Raw genomic sequence first — 16,302 nt, 5'->3', positions numbered from 1 at the left:
AGTACAAAAGCAAAGAAGTTATGCTAAACCTTTATAAAACACTGGTTAGACCTCTGCTGGAATGTCCATTTCTGGGCACCACACTTTAGAAAGGATGTCAAGGCTTGGGAGAGGGTGCAGAAGAGATTTACTAGAATGGTACCAGGGATGAGGAACTTCAGTTACGTGGAGAGACTGGAGAAGCTGAGGTTGTTCACCTTAGAGCAGAGAAGGATAAGAGGAGATTTGATAGAGTTGTTCAAAATCATGAACATGAATGATTTTGATAGAGTAAATAATGAGAACCTGTTTCCAGTGTCAGTAGGGGCTGTAACCAGAGGACACAGATTTAAGGTGATTGGAAAAAGAACCAGAGCCGATATGAGGAAATGTTTTTTTTAAACACAGCGAGTTGTTGTGATCTGGAAGGTACTGCTATGAAAGGGTGGGGGAAGCAGATTCAATAGTAACATTCAAAAGAGAATTGGATAAATATTTGAAAGGAAAAATTTACAGGATTATGGGGAAAGATAAGGGGAGTGGGATTCATTGGATATCTACCAAAGAGCCGGCACAGTGACGATGGGCTGAATGGCCTCCTTCTTTGCTGTATCATTCTATGATTCTAACTTCATTTCGTTTCTGACCTATTTTAGGTGAGCTAATGGACTATAATTCAATGCAATGAGATAATGGGACACATCCTTCTTTCATTGTAATAGATGTCTAGGATTCTGAGCGGGGAGTAATTGCCCCCTTTATTCCCCTAAACTGGGTTGCTTTCTCCCTTACTTGATGCATGTTTTACATTACCTGTTTATACAGAAGCTCAAATCGTCCTGTGTCACAGGTCTTCGCATTCTTTCGGTCGATAACAACTTTAATAGTGTCCTCTTGAACGCCGCTGCACAATTCGGCTGTCACTGGTGTTGAGGGTGACATTGTGGGGCTACAATTAATTTCAATCAACCATGGTTTGAAGTCCTCTCCCAGCAGGAAATCAGCTCCGTACAACTCAAAACTGTTCTTGCGAGGTTTCACAACATCCTGCATAATCTGCATGGTATGCACAATTGCCTTCTTCATGCCAGGGGAGATGATGTCCTCCCAGATGTTTTCAAAGCCATTTTTGTTCAGATACTCTTTGAACTGGTTACTGGACCACATGTTGTCTCTAGGAACGAATGGGTGACGGTTGGAGGAGGCCGCAAAGTGTTTTTGGATTGAGTTATTACACAAGTGAATCGATCTAAAAGGACACAAAGAGAAGTCTGTTAGTTGCAATGAGATGAATTGCAGTTATTTTTAAGGTGGGTGCGCATTTACCTGGAGGGTTGATCTCGTGACATTTTATCATATGACATTTGCTGGTAGTTTGCAAATGTTATTACATTTACCTTTATAAAGGTTGGGACCCTGTAGTTGAGCGTATTTGCTCATGGTTTTGTCGTGTGAGAAGTTCTGAGAACCAGGAGGTCGCCGCGAGCATGCGAAGAAAATGAACAAATGCAAACCAATGGCACAAAGCTCTACTTTTCTCTTGGGTTGCTAGCAATAGTGATGTAATGGCTTTAAGGCCATTTGATTTGAAAGATAGTAACATTTCAAGGTCAAATAAATATGTTTGTGTGCGCTTGGTCAAGTTATAGTGTTACAAACTATTGAAAGAAAATGGTCTGATCCGATTTCATATTGACTAATTAAAAAAGCATTAACCACTCATGAAGGGCAGAATTATATAAGAAAGAAAGACTTGCATTTATATAGCGCCTTTCACGACCACTGGACGGACAACTCAAAGCACTTTACAGCCAATTAAGTACTTTTTTGAAGTGTAGTTACTGTTGTAATGTGGGAAACGCGGCAGCCAATTTGTGCACAGCAAGCTCCCACAAACAGCAAGGTGATAATGACCAGATAATCTGTTTTTGTTCTGTGGATTGAGGGATCATTATTGGCCAGGACATTATACATAATAAATATACATTATTTTTACATTTTAAGTCCTCCTGTTTCCCTTGGGATTCATCCTGGCGCTGGGGCAGGAAAGGACGGACCACTTGCTCTCTGCACGCACTTTCCTTGGTTTGCAAGGCTGGTGCATGCAGGTGGCAGAGGGTTTTTGTGAAAGAAACAGCTTCTGTGAAATGGGGGTTCTTTTCTCAGCATCCATAGTGGCAGAGAAACTGATCTATCCCTGTGGCTGAATGCCGTACATGTGCATTTGGCTGTATTGCTGAAAGTGACTGGCCCTGAGAGAATTTGGGAACAGGAAGGAAGCGGACTGTGAGGGGTAGTGTTGCTGGTGCCAACTCTGTTTAACTTGAGTGAAAGTTCCAGATACAGGTCACCAGGCATGCTTTGCTGACTTTGCAGATTTTTCTCCCTATTTGGTCACAGCAGAAATCAATCCTCAATTCTGGGGGAATCTCAGACAATCTATAGGAGGGTTGGCAACCCTATTGGGGCCTTGTCAGACTGACAACACACTCTCAAATTGGAAAACTTCTACAGGCACTTAAATTTATTATGGTCACTCATATTGAACCCAATTAGGCAGCCAACAGGTTTTCAGAGGTATGTATGTATGTTAAAAATAAAGTGCAAAGGTTGGAGCCAATCATAGGTTTTTATGTCCCACAAACCCAAAGAGTGTGGTCAGTACTACAGGTTGTACAGTTCTTGGATTGAACCACCACCTGACATAAACTGTGATTCCAGACATCTAGCAGCAAGGCTGCATGGCACGACAAACAGTGTAAAGGAAAGCTTCTTGCACGGAGCCTTAAAAGACAAAGGAAACTGGCATCCCTTGAAGAGTGGAGTACGCTTCCAGGGTGTCACCTTCACACTGTCTGCATAAACATATTCGGCCAGAAATTCGGGTCCCCACGGGTGAGTACGCGCTGTGTACTCACTCGTAGGGCCAGCGAACGTGCCGGTTTCGTGCATGCACTGTGCATGCGCTGGAAACCGGAACTTCCGTTCCCTTGAAGGAAGGGGTTCACAGGTCAAACGCATGCGCCGGAGAGGCAGCACGTAGACCTTGAAATTCCATTTTTTTTTTTTTTTACAGGTTTCTCCGTGCGGGTAAGTCTCCAGCAGCTGTGCGTTTAAAAAGCAGGCGCAAGGCCTGCTTTTAACAAGGTAAGTGGTGAATTAAGTAAAATTAAAACAATTATTCCACAGGCTTATTATTTTTAAATACTTTAAAGAAAGGTAAGTTTATTTTTAGCCCTGTTAAAAACTGTAATTAATTTTTCAAAAATTTAAATTATTGTTTAAAATAGTTATTTTATGTAATTTATAGTTACAGTATTTTAAAAATGTGATTTAAAAAAAATTATTTGAAGTTTTAGTTAGGTTTTGGGGCCGATCTCTATTTATAGATTTGACAGGTCTTCCGTCAAATTTATGAATGGAGATTCCCTGCTACGATTGGCTCCCATGGCCCACGTGATTCCAGGGGACGCTTCGAACTAACTGCGCCCCGGGATACGCGAGCACTGCGTGCCGGCAGCTGGAGGAGGGCCAGGATTGGAATCCCACGCGGGCCCACAGCTCAACGGCCGGCGCACTATGTAAGTGGAGGTCGGGGGCTTGCGCCCGCAGGAAGCCTCCGACCTGAATTTCTGGGCCATTCTTATTTGCGGGAAAAGTCCATTGTTTCAGTGATACAATTACCATATGGTCTTTGTTTCAATTGAAAACTTCTAGTTCTCCCTGTAGTGTCTGTATGAATACATTATACCGCTCTCTTCCTTTAAGATTGATCTAACATGGCGAATGGTGCCACCTTCTGTTCAACAATTGTCACCAGACGCCTTTTAATAGCTTCTTCTACCTATTGTCTATGCCTGGAAAGCATGCTTTAGATCCAAGAAGGGTTTTGGCTTTGATTATCTTTTGATAGTAAATGGTATGAAAAAGGTAAATCTGGAAAAGTACTTCAAGCTAAATTGCAAAAGTAAGTCAAAAGGACACAGGTTGAAATTAATAAAAGGCAAATTTGGGAATTTAATTAGGAAGTTCTTCTTCACACAAAGAGAGATCAATACAAGGAATGGACTTCCAGATAAAGTAGCGCAGGCAAAAATCCTGGAATTATTTAAGAAAGAATTGGATGCTGCAAATGGGTCTTTCTGGATGGATGAATTAAGATAGACCGAATAGCCTTCTTTATCCGTAATTATCTTGTGATTTAATAATTTTCTTGAGTTTATGCCCAATGTTGTGTATTTCTTCTTAGGCAGTCCCTCGGAACCGAGGATGACTTGCTTCCACACTAAAAATGAGTTCTCAGGTGACCGATGAGTCCAATGCGGGACCTACAGTCTCTGTCACAGGTGGGGCAGACGGTGGTTGAAGGGGTGGATGGGCGGTTGTGTATTTATCCCAACACTAGAGGGAGCACTAGAAATTTTCTATTAGAACAAAAAATGTTTGGGTGATTCTATCACTTGGAACTGCCAATAATTTTTTCTGCAAATAAATAATGTTAGTAGGACATTTTGGTGACAAAAATAGTTCAACAATATTAATGAGAGGTTAATGAATAATTTAAGTGGAATTAAGGATAAGTTTAGGAGTGAGGAAAATACATTAATTAACCTCTGTGGTTCACAGGGTTTTGCTTAGTCGTAGGCAGGTGTACGACTGGACTGTCAATAACCATAGATCCACAGTATCTCACGTAGTTGTATCCATCTCAGTAATAGTATTGTTAACACTGATTTGGGATTGCCTCATTCGACCTATGTAATGGCCATACCTCAGTCCCTTCAAGGTGGGAAAATTGATGAAACGATTTTGAGTGTGTCATGACAGGTTTCAATCTTGCCAATATTATGCAAAACAAAGCTTCGTTTTTGCATTATGAGGGAGAATATTTGTAAGATATGCCTGACTTACAGTCCAATATAGACTATGATAAGGCTGAAATTCCCTAACTGATCATTTCAATTCCAAGCAAAATTTAACAGGTGAAACAAGGTTAAACAGCATAGTAAATCTGTAGATGCCTTTTGCGCCCATTAGCATCGACAGGCAGCAAAATGTAATTTCATTGATGCAGATCATGAAAACAAAACATAGGTTACAGATGGATATTTGTCAAACTTTTCACTGCAGAATCCTAGAGAAAGAATTCACCTTAGAACTGACCAAATATCATGCAGCAGATATGGAAATTAGGTAACAAGTCTCTCCAAACCAGATAAACATCAAGCAGAAACTGCATCACAGCGCTCATTTAGCCACGTTCCCGCCCGGGAGTTGAAATCGAGCTCTACATAGCAGACAGAGAGGGCCCGATTTTAAGTGCCGGTGTGGGAACATGGCAAAGCGAGTGGCGTGCCCGTTCGAGAGGGGCAGCAGGCAGGCTCGACCGATTTTAACGGCCAGGTCTCATTAGCATGCCGCTTGCCGACTTCTCAACCAAAACAGCTGGGAAGTCAGCAGGAAGCGGCTACACGGTCATCAAAATCAGGTGGCAGGAGGCGGCCGCCGGGGACCCAGGGCCACAGCCCCCAGTGCAAGATTAGTGCTGGGGAGGGCAGGGCAGAGGAGGCCCAAGGTTTCCTTGTGAGGCCCGGAGGGGCGCGCCTGCTCGTCTCGGCCCACAAGGAAACTAAACAAATTTATTAAAATTTATCTTGCTCATGTTAAAATAGCAGATTGGGCCCCCGATGACGTCATCGGACCTGATCTGCTTATTTACAGTGGTTCCCGGCGACTTGGGCCAGATGTCCTTGCCGTCTGCAACTTAAAACTGTAGTCAGTCAGATTGAGGCGGGAAAGGAGAGGGTTAAGTCCCGCAAACTTCCTATTTGTGCCTGGTTTCGGCCAGACGGGGGATGGGGCAGGGTGGGCAGGAAAGAGAGTTAAAATTGAGTCCAGAATTTTAGGGATGTGATGCACATAGAAAGCTATTCTTGGGCAATGATTTGCATTGTCCAGAAAGGCAATGATTGTTAAATTTGTCTGTCTTGTATTTCTGCCACCATTTTTGAGACTGGATCAACTACTGACTATTGCAGTGAACTTTGGCAGAAAGTCAAGGATACCACATCCCTTGCATCCCAACTTGCCTAACAGACCAAAGTTCCCATTCCTTTAATGGCACTCAGAGCATACATTTCCCCACTTATAACGCTTACTGTTAATGTGAGATCTCTCTGAGGTGGATTACCATTCAAAATGCAATATAAGTGATGTCAGGGCTGATACATACGTGTCCAGATTGTCCAACGAGAATGCTTGAGTTGAGAAGCGCAAGTAACAGTCCTTATAGAACCAGATCGTCACAGGGTTCCAGTCTGTCACCAGGAACCACTGGCGCACGTCGAATTTCGTCCCATAAATAAGCAGCGGATGTTCAATGTATTTCTGCACTACCCACTTGCCGTCTGTGATGAGAGTTGTTTGGCCGTAAACTAGCTTCACTATCTGCTCCAATCGGTTCATGCAGGTGATTCCTGCAGAGATAGACAAACAGAAATCTCTCTTTCTATCTCACTAATACCACAATTCAGGCAAAAAGTCATAAACCTTCGGTGTCACAGTAAGGTGTGGGTAATGAAATACAAAGGATACACTGAGAGCTGCACCAGTAATATACACTCGCTACTCTCCAATTCGAGGAACACACCGAGACATATTAGTAATATATATAGATAAATATATAGAATCATTGAATCACAGAATGATACAGCACACTAGGAGGCCATTCGGCCCATCGTGCCTGTGCCAGTTACTTGGTAGAGCTATCCAATTAGTTCCACTCCCCTGCTCATTCCACATAACCCTGTAAATGTTTTTCCTTCAAGTATTTATTTAACTCCCTTTTGAAAGTTACTATTGAATCTGCTTCCACCACCCTTTCAGGTAGTGCATTCCAGATCACAACAACTCATGATAAAAAAATGCCCTCATGTTGCCTCTGGTTCTTTTGTCAATCACCTTAACTCTGTGTCCTCTGGTTACCGACCCATCTGTCACTGGAAACAATTTCTCCTTATTTACTCTATCATGGTTTTGAACACCTCTATCGAATCTCTTAACCTTCGCTGCTCTGAGGAGAACAACCCCAACTTCCCCAGTCTCTCACACATACCATTCTAGTAATTCTCTTCTGCACCCTCTCCAAAGACTTGACGTCCTTAGTAAAGAGAGGTGCCCAGAATTGAAAACAATGTGGGGAATTTTAACCCCAAAAATGGGTGGGTTTGGGTCGGGTGACATGTAAAAAAAATCTGAAACCGGGTCCAACCCGCCCACTTCCAGTTTTAACGGAGACGGGATGGGGGCGACCAACCAACCCGCTCGCAAGAGGCGGGCTGGTCATTTAAATATTATAATGAGGCTGCATGCCTCAGAATGAACCATTATTTTAAATTTAACTTGGTTGGCCGGGTTTCCCGGGCCTCAGGAAACCCGTCGGCTAAAGGGAAGTGAGGTCTGCTGAATAAAGGAGGTAAGTTCCTTTCAACTTACCTGCTGGATCCAGTTTACCTGCTTCACCCACCCCCCGTGACTGGATACACCCCAACCTTTCTGATCTCCCCACCCCACCCGAGGTCCTTCCGATCTCCCCCCCCTCCGATCTCTGGCTGGCTGTAGCCGGGAAATGGAGACAAAACATGTTAATCAGGTCCTGCTGAATTTAACCTCAAAACAACCCCCTCCTCTGAGCTAATATCCAGTCCAATGCTCCATTTGAAGCCTAACCAGTGTTTTATAAAGGTTTAGCATAAATTCCTTGCTTTTGTACTCCGTGCCTTTAGTTATAAAGCCAAGGATCCCATATGCATTTTTACAGCCATCTCAACTTGTCCTGCCACCTTCAAAGATTTGTGTGCATACACTCCCGGTCTCTCAGTTCCTGCAACCCTTTAAAATTGTACCATTTAGTTTACATTGCCTCTCCTCATTCTTCCTACCAAAATGTATCACTACACACTCTGTGTTAAATTTCATCTGCCATGTGTCTGCCCATTTCAGCAGTATGTCTATGTCCTCCTGAATCTGTTACTAACCTCCTCATTGTTTACTGCATTTCCTAGATTTGTGTCATCTGCAAATTTTGAAGTTATACACTGTATACCCAAAAGAAAAAAAGACTTGCATTTATAGAGCGCCTTTCACGACCACCAGACGTCTCAAAGCGCTTTACAGCCAATGAACTACTTTTGGAGTGTAGTCACTGTTGTAATCTTGGAAATGCAGCAGCCAATTTGCGCATAGCAAGCTCCCACAAACAGCAATGTGATAATGACCAGATAATCTGTTTTAGTGATGTTGGTTGAGGGATAAACATTGGCCAGGACACTGGGGATAACTCCCCTGCTCTTCTTCAAATTAGTGCCATGGGATCTTTTACGTCCACCTGAGAGAGCAGACAGGGCCTTGGTTTAACGGTTCATCCGAAAGATGGCATCTCCGACAGTGCAGCACTCCCTCAGTACTGCACTGGAGTGTCAGCCTAGATTTATGTGCTCAAGTCCCTGGAGTGGGACTTGAACCCACAACCTTCTGACTCAGAGGTGAGTGTGCTACCCACTGAGCCAGGCCCAAGTCATTAATATATATCTAAAAGAGCAGTCGTCCTAATACCAACCCCTGGGGAACACCACTGTATACTTCCCTCTGGTCTGAAAAACAACCATCTTCCAAAACAGGGACACACTGAAGGATAGTATCAGTAATCTTGATTCTACCTCTATACAAGGGACACACTAAAGTAACGTAAACCCTTCCACATACAAGGAAAACACAGAGGGTGTATCAGTAGTGTGGAACCTTCCATAAGGGACACCTTGAGGGGTGTGACGTAATAAAGACTCACTACGCTCTTGGTTGTACATAAAGCAAGGCTTTAATCGACTTGTAACAAAACATGGAGGTCTAGTTAGTAGTCACTAGCTTCCTGTTTCCAGACTGTCTCTGGCCAAGGTGGGCCCACGCCCTAGTATTTATACTCCTCGGGCAGCGCCCTCAGCTGGCCGTTCAGTAGTACTTCTTGTAGAAGTAGCGATTTGTGACAGGGTGCATGACAGAAAACATCTTCATTTGATATGATTTTTTTTTTTTTTTATAAAAGAGTGTCAGGGTAAAGCCAAATTTTAAAAAATGGCTTAGGCTCTGCATGAGAAATTCCATTGCTCAGTGGCTATATGGTAAATCATCGTCTAACTCACTGCCAGAGAACTCACTGTATTCTAATTGGAGCTGTTACTTTTATTCCTCCTAGGGCGATGGGGCAGAGCTGGAATGTAATTTAATCAATTATTGGGTGCCAAGAGTCATTATACTGAGAAGATGGTCGTTTCCTAGATTATTAGCTCATGGTTTTACAGCATCAAAAAAGGCACATTGAAAATCCACAGACTCTTGGGTCTGGTGTTCCCTGCTTTGCTCTATACATCAGTGAGCTAAGAGGAACTCTGTGGGGAAATCATCTCCCATGTAACTTCCATTGGAGACTGGCACGCAAAAGCTATTACAAAGAACTACAAAGTTTCAGACTTTCTCTTGGCTTTGAAAGAGTTCATCTATTGTGCAAGAAAGAAAGAAAGAAAGCAAGCAAGTCTGGTTATTGTATTTTTAATCCCTCCGTGTGTCTTATTGCTTCTTATATTATTTTATGTATAAATAAATTTGACCAAACAGTTTAAGTCTGTATGCACTGGTTTGGTGATATGTTATTTTCTGCCTTTGAAACTGATGAGAGTGTGCGGCGCGAAATCTGCATATTCTCCAGTGAACAATATACTGCAATTAGGGATTCATTAAATCTGGGCCCACTATCCTGCACATGATGATGAATGAAATGCAAGTTTCAATTCATAAGGAATCTGGTTTGCTTATGGAACCTACCATCTAGCCATGAACGCCTTAGCATGCTAAGAAAAAGCCCAAAAGGTAACAAGGTGTATCGGTATTGTAAACCCCTCCCTGTACAAGGGAAACACAGAGGATGTATCAGTAATGTTGACTCTCCCATACAAAGACCATACTGAGGGTATATTAGTAATGTGGACCCTTCTTAATACACGGGGTGTGTCAGTAATTTATGCTCCCTCTCCCCTTAGAATAGAAGAGACACAAAACTAGATTTTATAGCTTTGTTTCAAGCAATCATGGTTGCAGGTCACTTTGGATCTCTGACTCTGTTCCCATACCTCTACCCCGAGACTGGGCTCCCGGTTTCACAATCCAGATGTTATGCATTCCTTCCATCTTCAGCTGTGAATTCGCCTCCTGTAGCTGCTGCAGCATATTTTCACACAACGCGGCATAGATATTCCAATTCTGAATTGTTGCTCCCTCACTGAGACAAAGACACATGACAATTCCAGACAAAAATACAGCTTCCACAAACCAACTGAGGCAGACTTTTACCGTGACAAGGCGGACTACAGAATTTGATGCTTTTAGATTGAGAACATCCTGGAAGCAATTAGAAACTGTTTTATCAGAAGCTTATTCCTGGATCAAAGTTTATATACAATGATGGAACATAATGTTTTATCAATTGCATATTTTGAAGACTTCATGTTTACAAACATTCAGAAAAACTCTATTGCCGGGTTTTTAGTAATAGGAATGGCACATTGAGATTCCATGCTTGGATCAACATGTCTGTTATGTTGGGAAAAGTTTATTTTATACCACTTAATTATTAATATATGGGAGTGAGTTAGAGGACGTCTTAATGCTCTTCCTCCTCCCTGAAGCCTCAATGTGTTAAGATCATCAACATCATCTCCTACACTAACTCATTCTTTTCCTAGGCCCCAAAACTGTCGCACACTTTTTAATTCCCTTAGTCTTCCCTTCCTCCTGCAATCTTCATGCTTCTGAAACCCATTTAACATCACCAGACCACTACTTACATGATTATCTTGATTTCTTCCCTACTCATTTCAAACCTGATTGTGTCCTGCACTGTATGCATTGGCCCTTCACCAATGCTTCAGAATTAAAACAGAAACTCAAATCAAATTGTAACTTCCATTAGCTGTGCTGTCCTCCTTATCACCATGTTACTCACTGCAAGTTAGAGGAATAAAGCTATTTACAGGGAGGCGGGGAGGCAGCGGGGGGTGGGGGTGCAGTTTAGCGGCCGCAAAACCCGGAAGATTACCATTTTTGGAATCTGTTTCAGATTGAGACGCTGGCTGTCTGCTGGGCGGGTAGGTCTACAGCACCAGGCTGCAGCCAGGGAGAGAAAGGGGGGGGGGGGAGGGAGAGATCGGGGATGGTGGGGGCAGGGGGTGGGGGACATCGATTGGGGGGGGGGGCTGGAGAGATCTGGGGAGGAGGGGCGCCAATATGTCTAAAAATACTGTAGAATGTACAAGGTGGTCAATATGGTCACCTGGGTGAAGAGGAGGGGAGAGAAGAGGAGATCGCAGCAGGGGCTGTGGAGGACATGTGGGGGTCGAGAGGACATCAGACCACAGGGCAGGGATGGTCTGATCACTGGGGAGGTTAACAGGTTTGTCGATCCGGGAAAAGCACTCTTGCTCTTCCTGGACCACAGCAGTGCTGGAAAGGCACTTACCTGTTCCATCCAGCAGTCCTCGCCTCCCTTCAGCTGCCGGGTTTCCCGAGGGCCGGGAAACCCAGCCGGCCAGTGTCAAAGCTGGAACAGAGAAAAAAATCTTAGGCACGCAGCCTCATTCGAATATTTAATTGAGGAACCCGCCTCCTGAGAGCGGGTTGGTCACCTGCCCTGGTCCTGCCTCCGTTAAAACCGTAAGTGGGCGGGTTTGAGGCAGGTTGGGTTTGGGTTTGAAAGTTTTTTCATTTTAACTTCCCATCTGACCCAAACCAACTCATGTTTAGGAGTTAAAATTACCCCCATTATGTCTGACAGCTGGTGCTGTGACCATGTGCATCTCCAAGCAGCATTTAGTTACTCCGCATTTTAGTTGACCCATGTTTAATTGTGGAGGCAATCATCATGAGCATGGGCTGGCTAACAGCATCTAAACATTGGCTAGATTTGAATTTACTATCCCACCTATAACTGTGAGGTATACTAATGGAAACGGGGGCAAAATTGTATGGTGAGGCCTACTGCTGCCTCACCACCCTGACCCCTGACCTGAATTTCCCTCCTCCCGCCCCTGCTAAGACTGCTGCTGGCTGCTTTTTCCCCATCTGCCGCATTCAGATGCTGCGGGCTGGGACTTGGAATCCCGGCCCATTCCCCTCAGGTCAACCCCTGTTCCCGCCACTCCCCAGAACGGCCAGGCACACTGGTGGTGGTAGGCAGGGGGCAGCAGAGGGAATGGCCCCACATGCATCAAATGGAGGGAAAGGTGTACTTGAGTCCTCTTCTTCCTCCAATCACTTACCAGGTGAAGGCCTGGCCTTTGACCAAGGCCTTCAGTCAATGTACTCAACCATTATTTGTGGTCCTGTGGTCCCTTTATGTGGATTTCACCTCTTCAGGTGCTGCAGCAGTGGCCATGCTTTACCACTGCTCTGATTTTCCATTGGCAGGCTCCTCCCTGCCGGCAGGAATCTCGCCAGGAAGCTGCCATGTATACCAAATGACCCACAACCCAGCAAACTGGGTCAGGTTCATGGTGGGATCCTTACTAAAATCTTTTGTGACACATTTAATAAACAACTGCAGGGTTGATCATCATTTGGCAAAATTATGTCTGACTCTTTTCCAAGTGGAAGTTAATGACCCCATTAAAGGAGCTGAAACATATCTAAGATGAACTACATTTTTGTTGTTAGCAGGGATGGTGATACTCCAGTGAATATATTTTTTCATTAGTGTTAAAAACAGAATTTCTTTGACTTATTTTTACAGTTCTGCATACAGTGAATTCCAAATCTCAAGCATGCCATTGTGGATGAATTCCCATTCTCAACCTTATTGTTATGAGGAAGGGCTGACTGGAGACCAGGTATTTCCTCGCAGGCGGAATGGGAAGATGGAAGGCAGGTCTCCCTGAAACGCTCTGACACACATTCTAAAGCCTAAATATAGCTGGCATGAGCGGAGATCTGGAAGCAAGTCTCCAGCCTGCCCCCTCATCCACAAGGAGACTTCAACAAGGGGATGAGGAAAAAGAGAAAATTAATTAGGTTTTGTTTTCCATTTTAAGTGAATTACAAAACAGTGAGTTAAGTATATTAGAGTAGCTTATTTCAACAATTAATCATTTTATTATAATTTGAGATGGCTTTAACTATTTAGAAGATATTTCAACATAAATTTTAACTTTTGAGCAGTAAAAACAGGAAATAAAATGATGCATTATCAATTTGTAAGTGGATCATACCCCTTGGTAATAGGAATGATAGGAAAAGCATATTAAGATTCTGTGGCCCTGGACTATGTAACAGAAGTAACGTGGTACCTTGGGATGCCATGCTTGGATCAAACCCTGTATACAATAGGAATGATAGAGGGTAGTAATTTAGATTCTGTGCTCTTAGATCAAATCTTCTATAATAGAATGGGAATGGTATTTTGGCATTTCATGCTTGGATTAATTTCCCTATTTATTGGGAATGGTACATCCCAAAGATATATGTAACAAGAGTGATAGGAATAGTACACTAGATAGATGCTTGTGATAGCAATAGTGTACTGTACTGAGATTCCATGTCTGGATCAAATCATCCATGTTAGTGTGGTAAGATTGGTACATTGCGATTCTGTGCTGCCAATCTCTTTTTACAAAGTGCATTCCAATAGAAGCAACAGGGACTTCCAAAGTCAGTATGAAATCGCTGGAAAATAACATCAGTGTTAAGAAATGAATTTATGGGATATGGGAGTGAATGTTTCTCACACAATGATACTGCTGGGTGAACCAGTAGTACTTACTGAATGACCTTGTAGTACTGCTGGATGGTCTCTTCCCAGCACCTTTCTGTTACTGCTGGGGGTGTATCTAGACTCACATCAATATCCTTGTGGTCCATGACGTTTAAATACTCCTCACAGGCGCGGAGAGCCGTCTCGACCAGCTGAACTGGAACAACACCACCCTTCTTTTGAGTCTGCCCACGAAAAGCTGAGAAAAAGACAAAACATGTCTTCTGTGTGTTATTGGCTGTGACCCACCAGTTTGATAATTATACCCACGGTTATCTAAAAGTAGTTTTGTTTTTTTCCCCCCTTTTACTGCCACTTTCTCTACCTCCTTCCCTCATGAAGGCTTTAACTCTTTGCTGGGGAACAGTTCTATAGGCACCAAGGCCCTGTGATACCTCATTAAAGTAGCCATTCTTGTGTGGCCTATACAGTTAGTCATCAGGCAATTTGGCTGTGACAGGCACCTCAGAGGCCTGATCCTCTGCTTATGAAACATCCTTGTAAGTGAACTTCCAGCAGGGGATCAGTGGCTGGCAATCAGAAGTGGAACCCTTAGCTGATTTTTCTTCCTAACCGAGAGAAGCTGATACCAATTACACTGCCTTGTGTGAGAACAGTTAACTCAGCACAAATTTAAAAAAATATTCACTCATGGATGTGGGCATCACTGGCAATGCCAGCATTTATTGCCTATCCCTAGTTGTTCTTAGAAAGTACCATCTATAAGATGCACTGCAGTAACTCGCCAAGGCTTCTTCGACAGCATCTCCTAAACCCGCAATCTCTACCACCTAGAAGGACAAGGACAGCAGGCACATGGGAATACCATCACCTCTAAGTTCCCCTCCAAGTCACAATCCATCCTGACTTGGAAATATATCGGCATTCCTCCATTATCAGTGGGTCAAAATCCTGGAACCCTCTCCCTAACAGCACTATCGAAGTAGCTTCACCTCACGGACTGCAGCGGTTTAAGGCGGCGGCTCACCACCACCTTCTCAAGGGCAATTAGGGATGGGCAATAAATGCTGGCCTTGCCAGTGACGCCCACATCCCGTGAACGAATAGAAAAAAGAAGTGATGGTGAGCCGCCTTCTTGAACCGCTGCAGTCCATGAGGTGAAGGTATTCCCACAGTGCTGTTAGGTAGGGAGTTCCAGGATTTTGACTGAGCAACGATGAAGGAATGGCGATATATGTTCAAGTCAGGATGGTGTGATACTTGGAGGGGAACTTGGAGGTGATGGTGTTCCCATGCGCCTGCTGCCCTTGTCCTTCCAGGTGGTAGAGGTCGCGGGTTTGGGAGGTGCTGTTGAAGAAGCCTTGGTGAGTTGCTGCAGTGCATCTTGTAGATGGTACACACTGCAGCCACGGTACCGATCAAGCAGACTGCTTTGTCCTCGATGGTGCCAAGCTTCTCGAGTGTTGTTGGAGCTGCACTCATCCAGGCAAGTGGAGAGTAATCCATCACACTCCTGACTTGTGCCTTGTAGGTTGTGGATAGGCTTTGGGGAGTCAGGAGGTGAGACACTCGCTGCAGAATACCCAGCCTCTGACCTGCTCTTGTAGCCAAAGTATTCATGTGGCTAGTCCAGTTATGTTTCTGGTTAACGGTGACCCTCAGGATGTTGATGGTGGGGGCATCGGCAATGGGAATGCTGTTGAAAGTCAAGGGGAAATGGTTCGACTCTCTCTTGTTGGAGATAGTCATTGCCTGGCATTTGTGCGGCGCGAATGTTAATTGCCACTTATCAGCCCCAGCTTGAATGTCATCTAGGTCTTGCTGCATGCAGGCATGGACAGTCTCATAATCTGAGGAATTGCGAATGGAATACTCGCCACTCGCCTGGATGAGTGCAGCTCCAACAACACTCAAGAAGCTCAACAACATCCAGGATAAAGCAGCCTGCTTGATTGGCACCCCATCCATCACCTTAAACATTCATTCCCTCCACCAGCAGCACAATGTGGCTGCAGTGTGTACCATCTACAAGATGTACTGCAGCAACTCGCCAAGTCTTCTTCAACAGCACCTCCTAAACTCGCGACCTCTACCACCTAGAAGGACAAGAGCAACAGGTGCAACAGGTGCATGGGAACACCATCACCTCCAAGTTCCCCTCCAAGTTACACATCATCCTGACTTGGAAATATATTGCCATTCCTTCATCGTCGCTGGGTCAAAATCCTGGAACTCCCTCCTTAACAACACTGTGGGAGTAACTTCACCAGATGGACTGCAGCGGTTCAAGAAGGGGGCTCACCACCACCTTCTCGAGGGCAATTAGGAATGGGCAATAAATGCTGGCCTTGCCCGCGACGCCCACATCCCTGGAATGAATTTTTAAAAAGGATATACCTTGGCACTTTTCCACTTTGTCAGGTAGATGCCAGTGTTGTAGCTGTACTGGAACAGCTTGGCTGGAGGCACGGCTAGTTCTGGAGCACTGGATGTTGTTGGGGCCCCAAGCC

The 16,302-nt window shown here is 44.2% G+C and overlaps 1 protein-coding gene and 1 pseudogene across 4 annotated transcripts in view; both read right to left on the bottom strand.

The window, feature by feature from the left end:
- LOC147111215 (mitochondrial mRNA pseudouridine synthase RPUSD3-like) overlaps positions 1-869 on the bottom strand; it is a 32,160-nt pseudogene extending 31,291 nt beyond the window's left edge. Inside the window, exon 1 of the transcript XR_015080063.1 lies at positions 793-869. The product of XR_015080063.1 is annotated as a mitochondrial mRNA pseudouridine synthase RPUSD3-like (transcript). The remainder of the gene's footprint in view (positions 1-792) is intronic.
- LOC147111214 (tubulin tyrosine ligase 3-like) overlaps positions 1-16,302 on the bottom strand; it is a 74,720-nt gene that overhangs the window by 5,904 nt on the left and 52,514 nt on the right. For all 3 annotated transcript variants that reach the window (XM_086001873.1, XM_086001874.1, XM_086001875.1), the window contains 4 exons: positions 13,841-14,030; positions 10,161-10,309; positions 6,212-6,455; positions 793-1,228 (listed from right to left, as the gene is read on the bottom strand). In XM_086001873.1, coding sequence (XP_085857999.1) covers positions 793-1,228; positions 6,212-6,455; positions 10,161-10,309; positions 13,841-14,030 — 1,019 coding nt within the window. The remainder of the gene's footprint in view (positions 1-792; positions 1,229-6,211; positions 6,456-10,160; positions 10,310-13,840; positions 14,031-16,302) is intronic.

This window comes from Somniosus microcephalus, chromosome 11 (assembly GCF_052327205.1).
Source record: "Somniosus microcephalus isolate GS21.2 chromosome 11, FLI_Smic_1.0, whole genome shotgun sequence".
Lineage (NCBI taxonomy): Eukaryota > Metazoa > Chordata > Chondrichthyes > Squaliformes > Somniosidae > Somniosus > Somniosus microcephalus.
The sequence above is the reverse complement of the archived record's forward strand: the minus strand, read 5'-3'. Positions and strand labels throughout refer to the sequence as shown.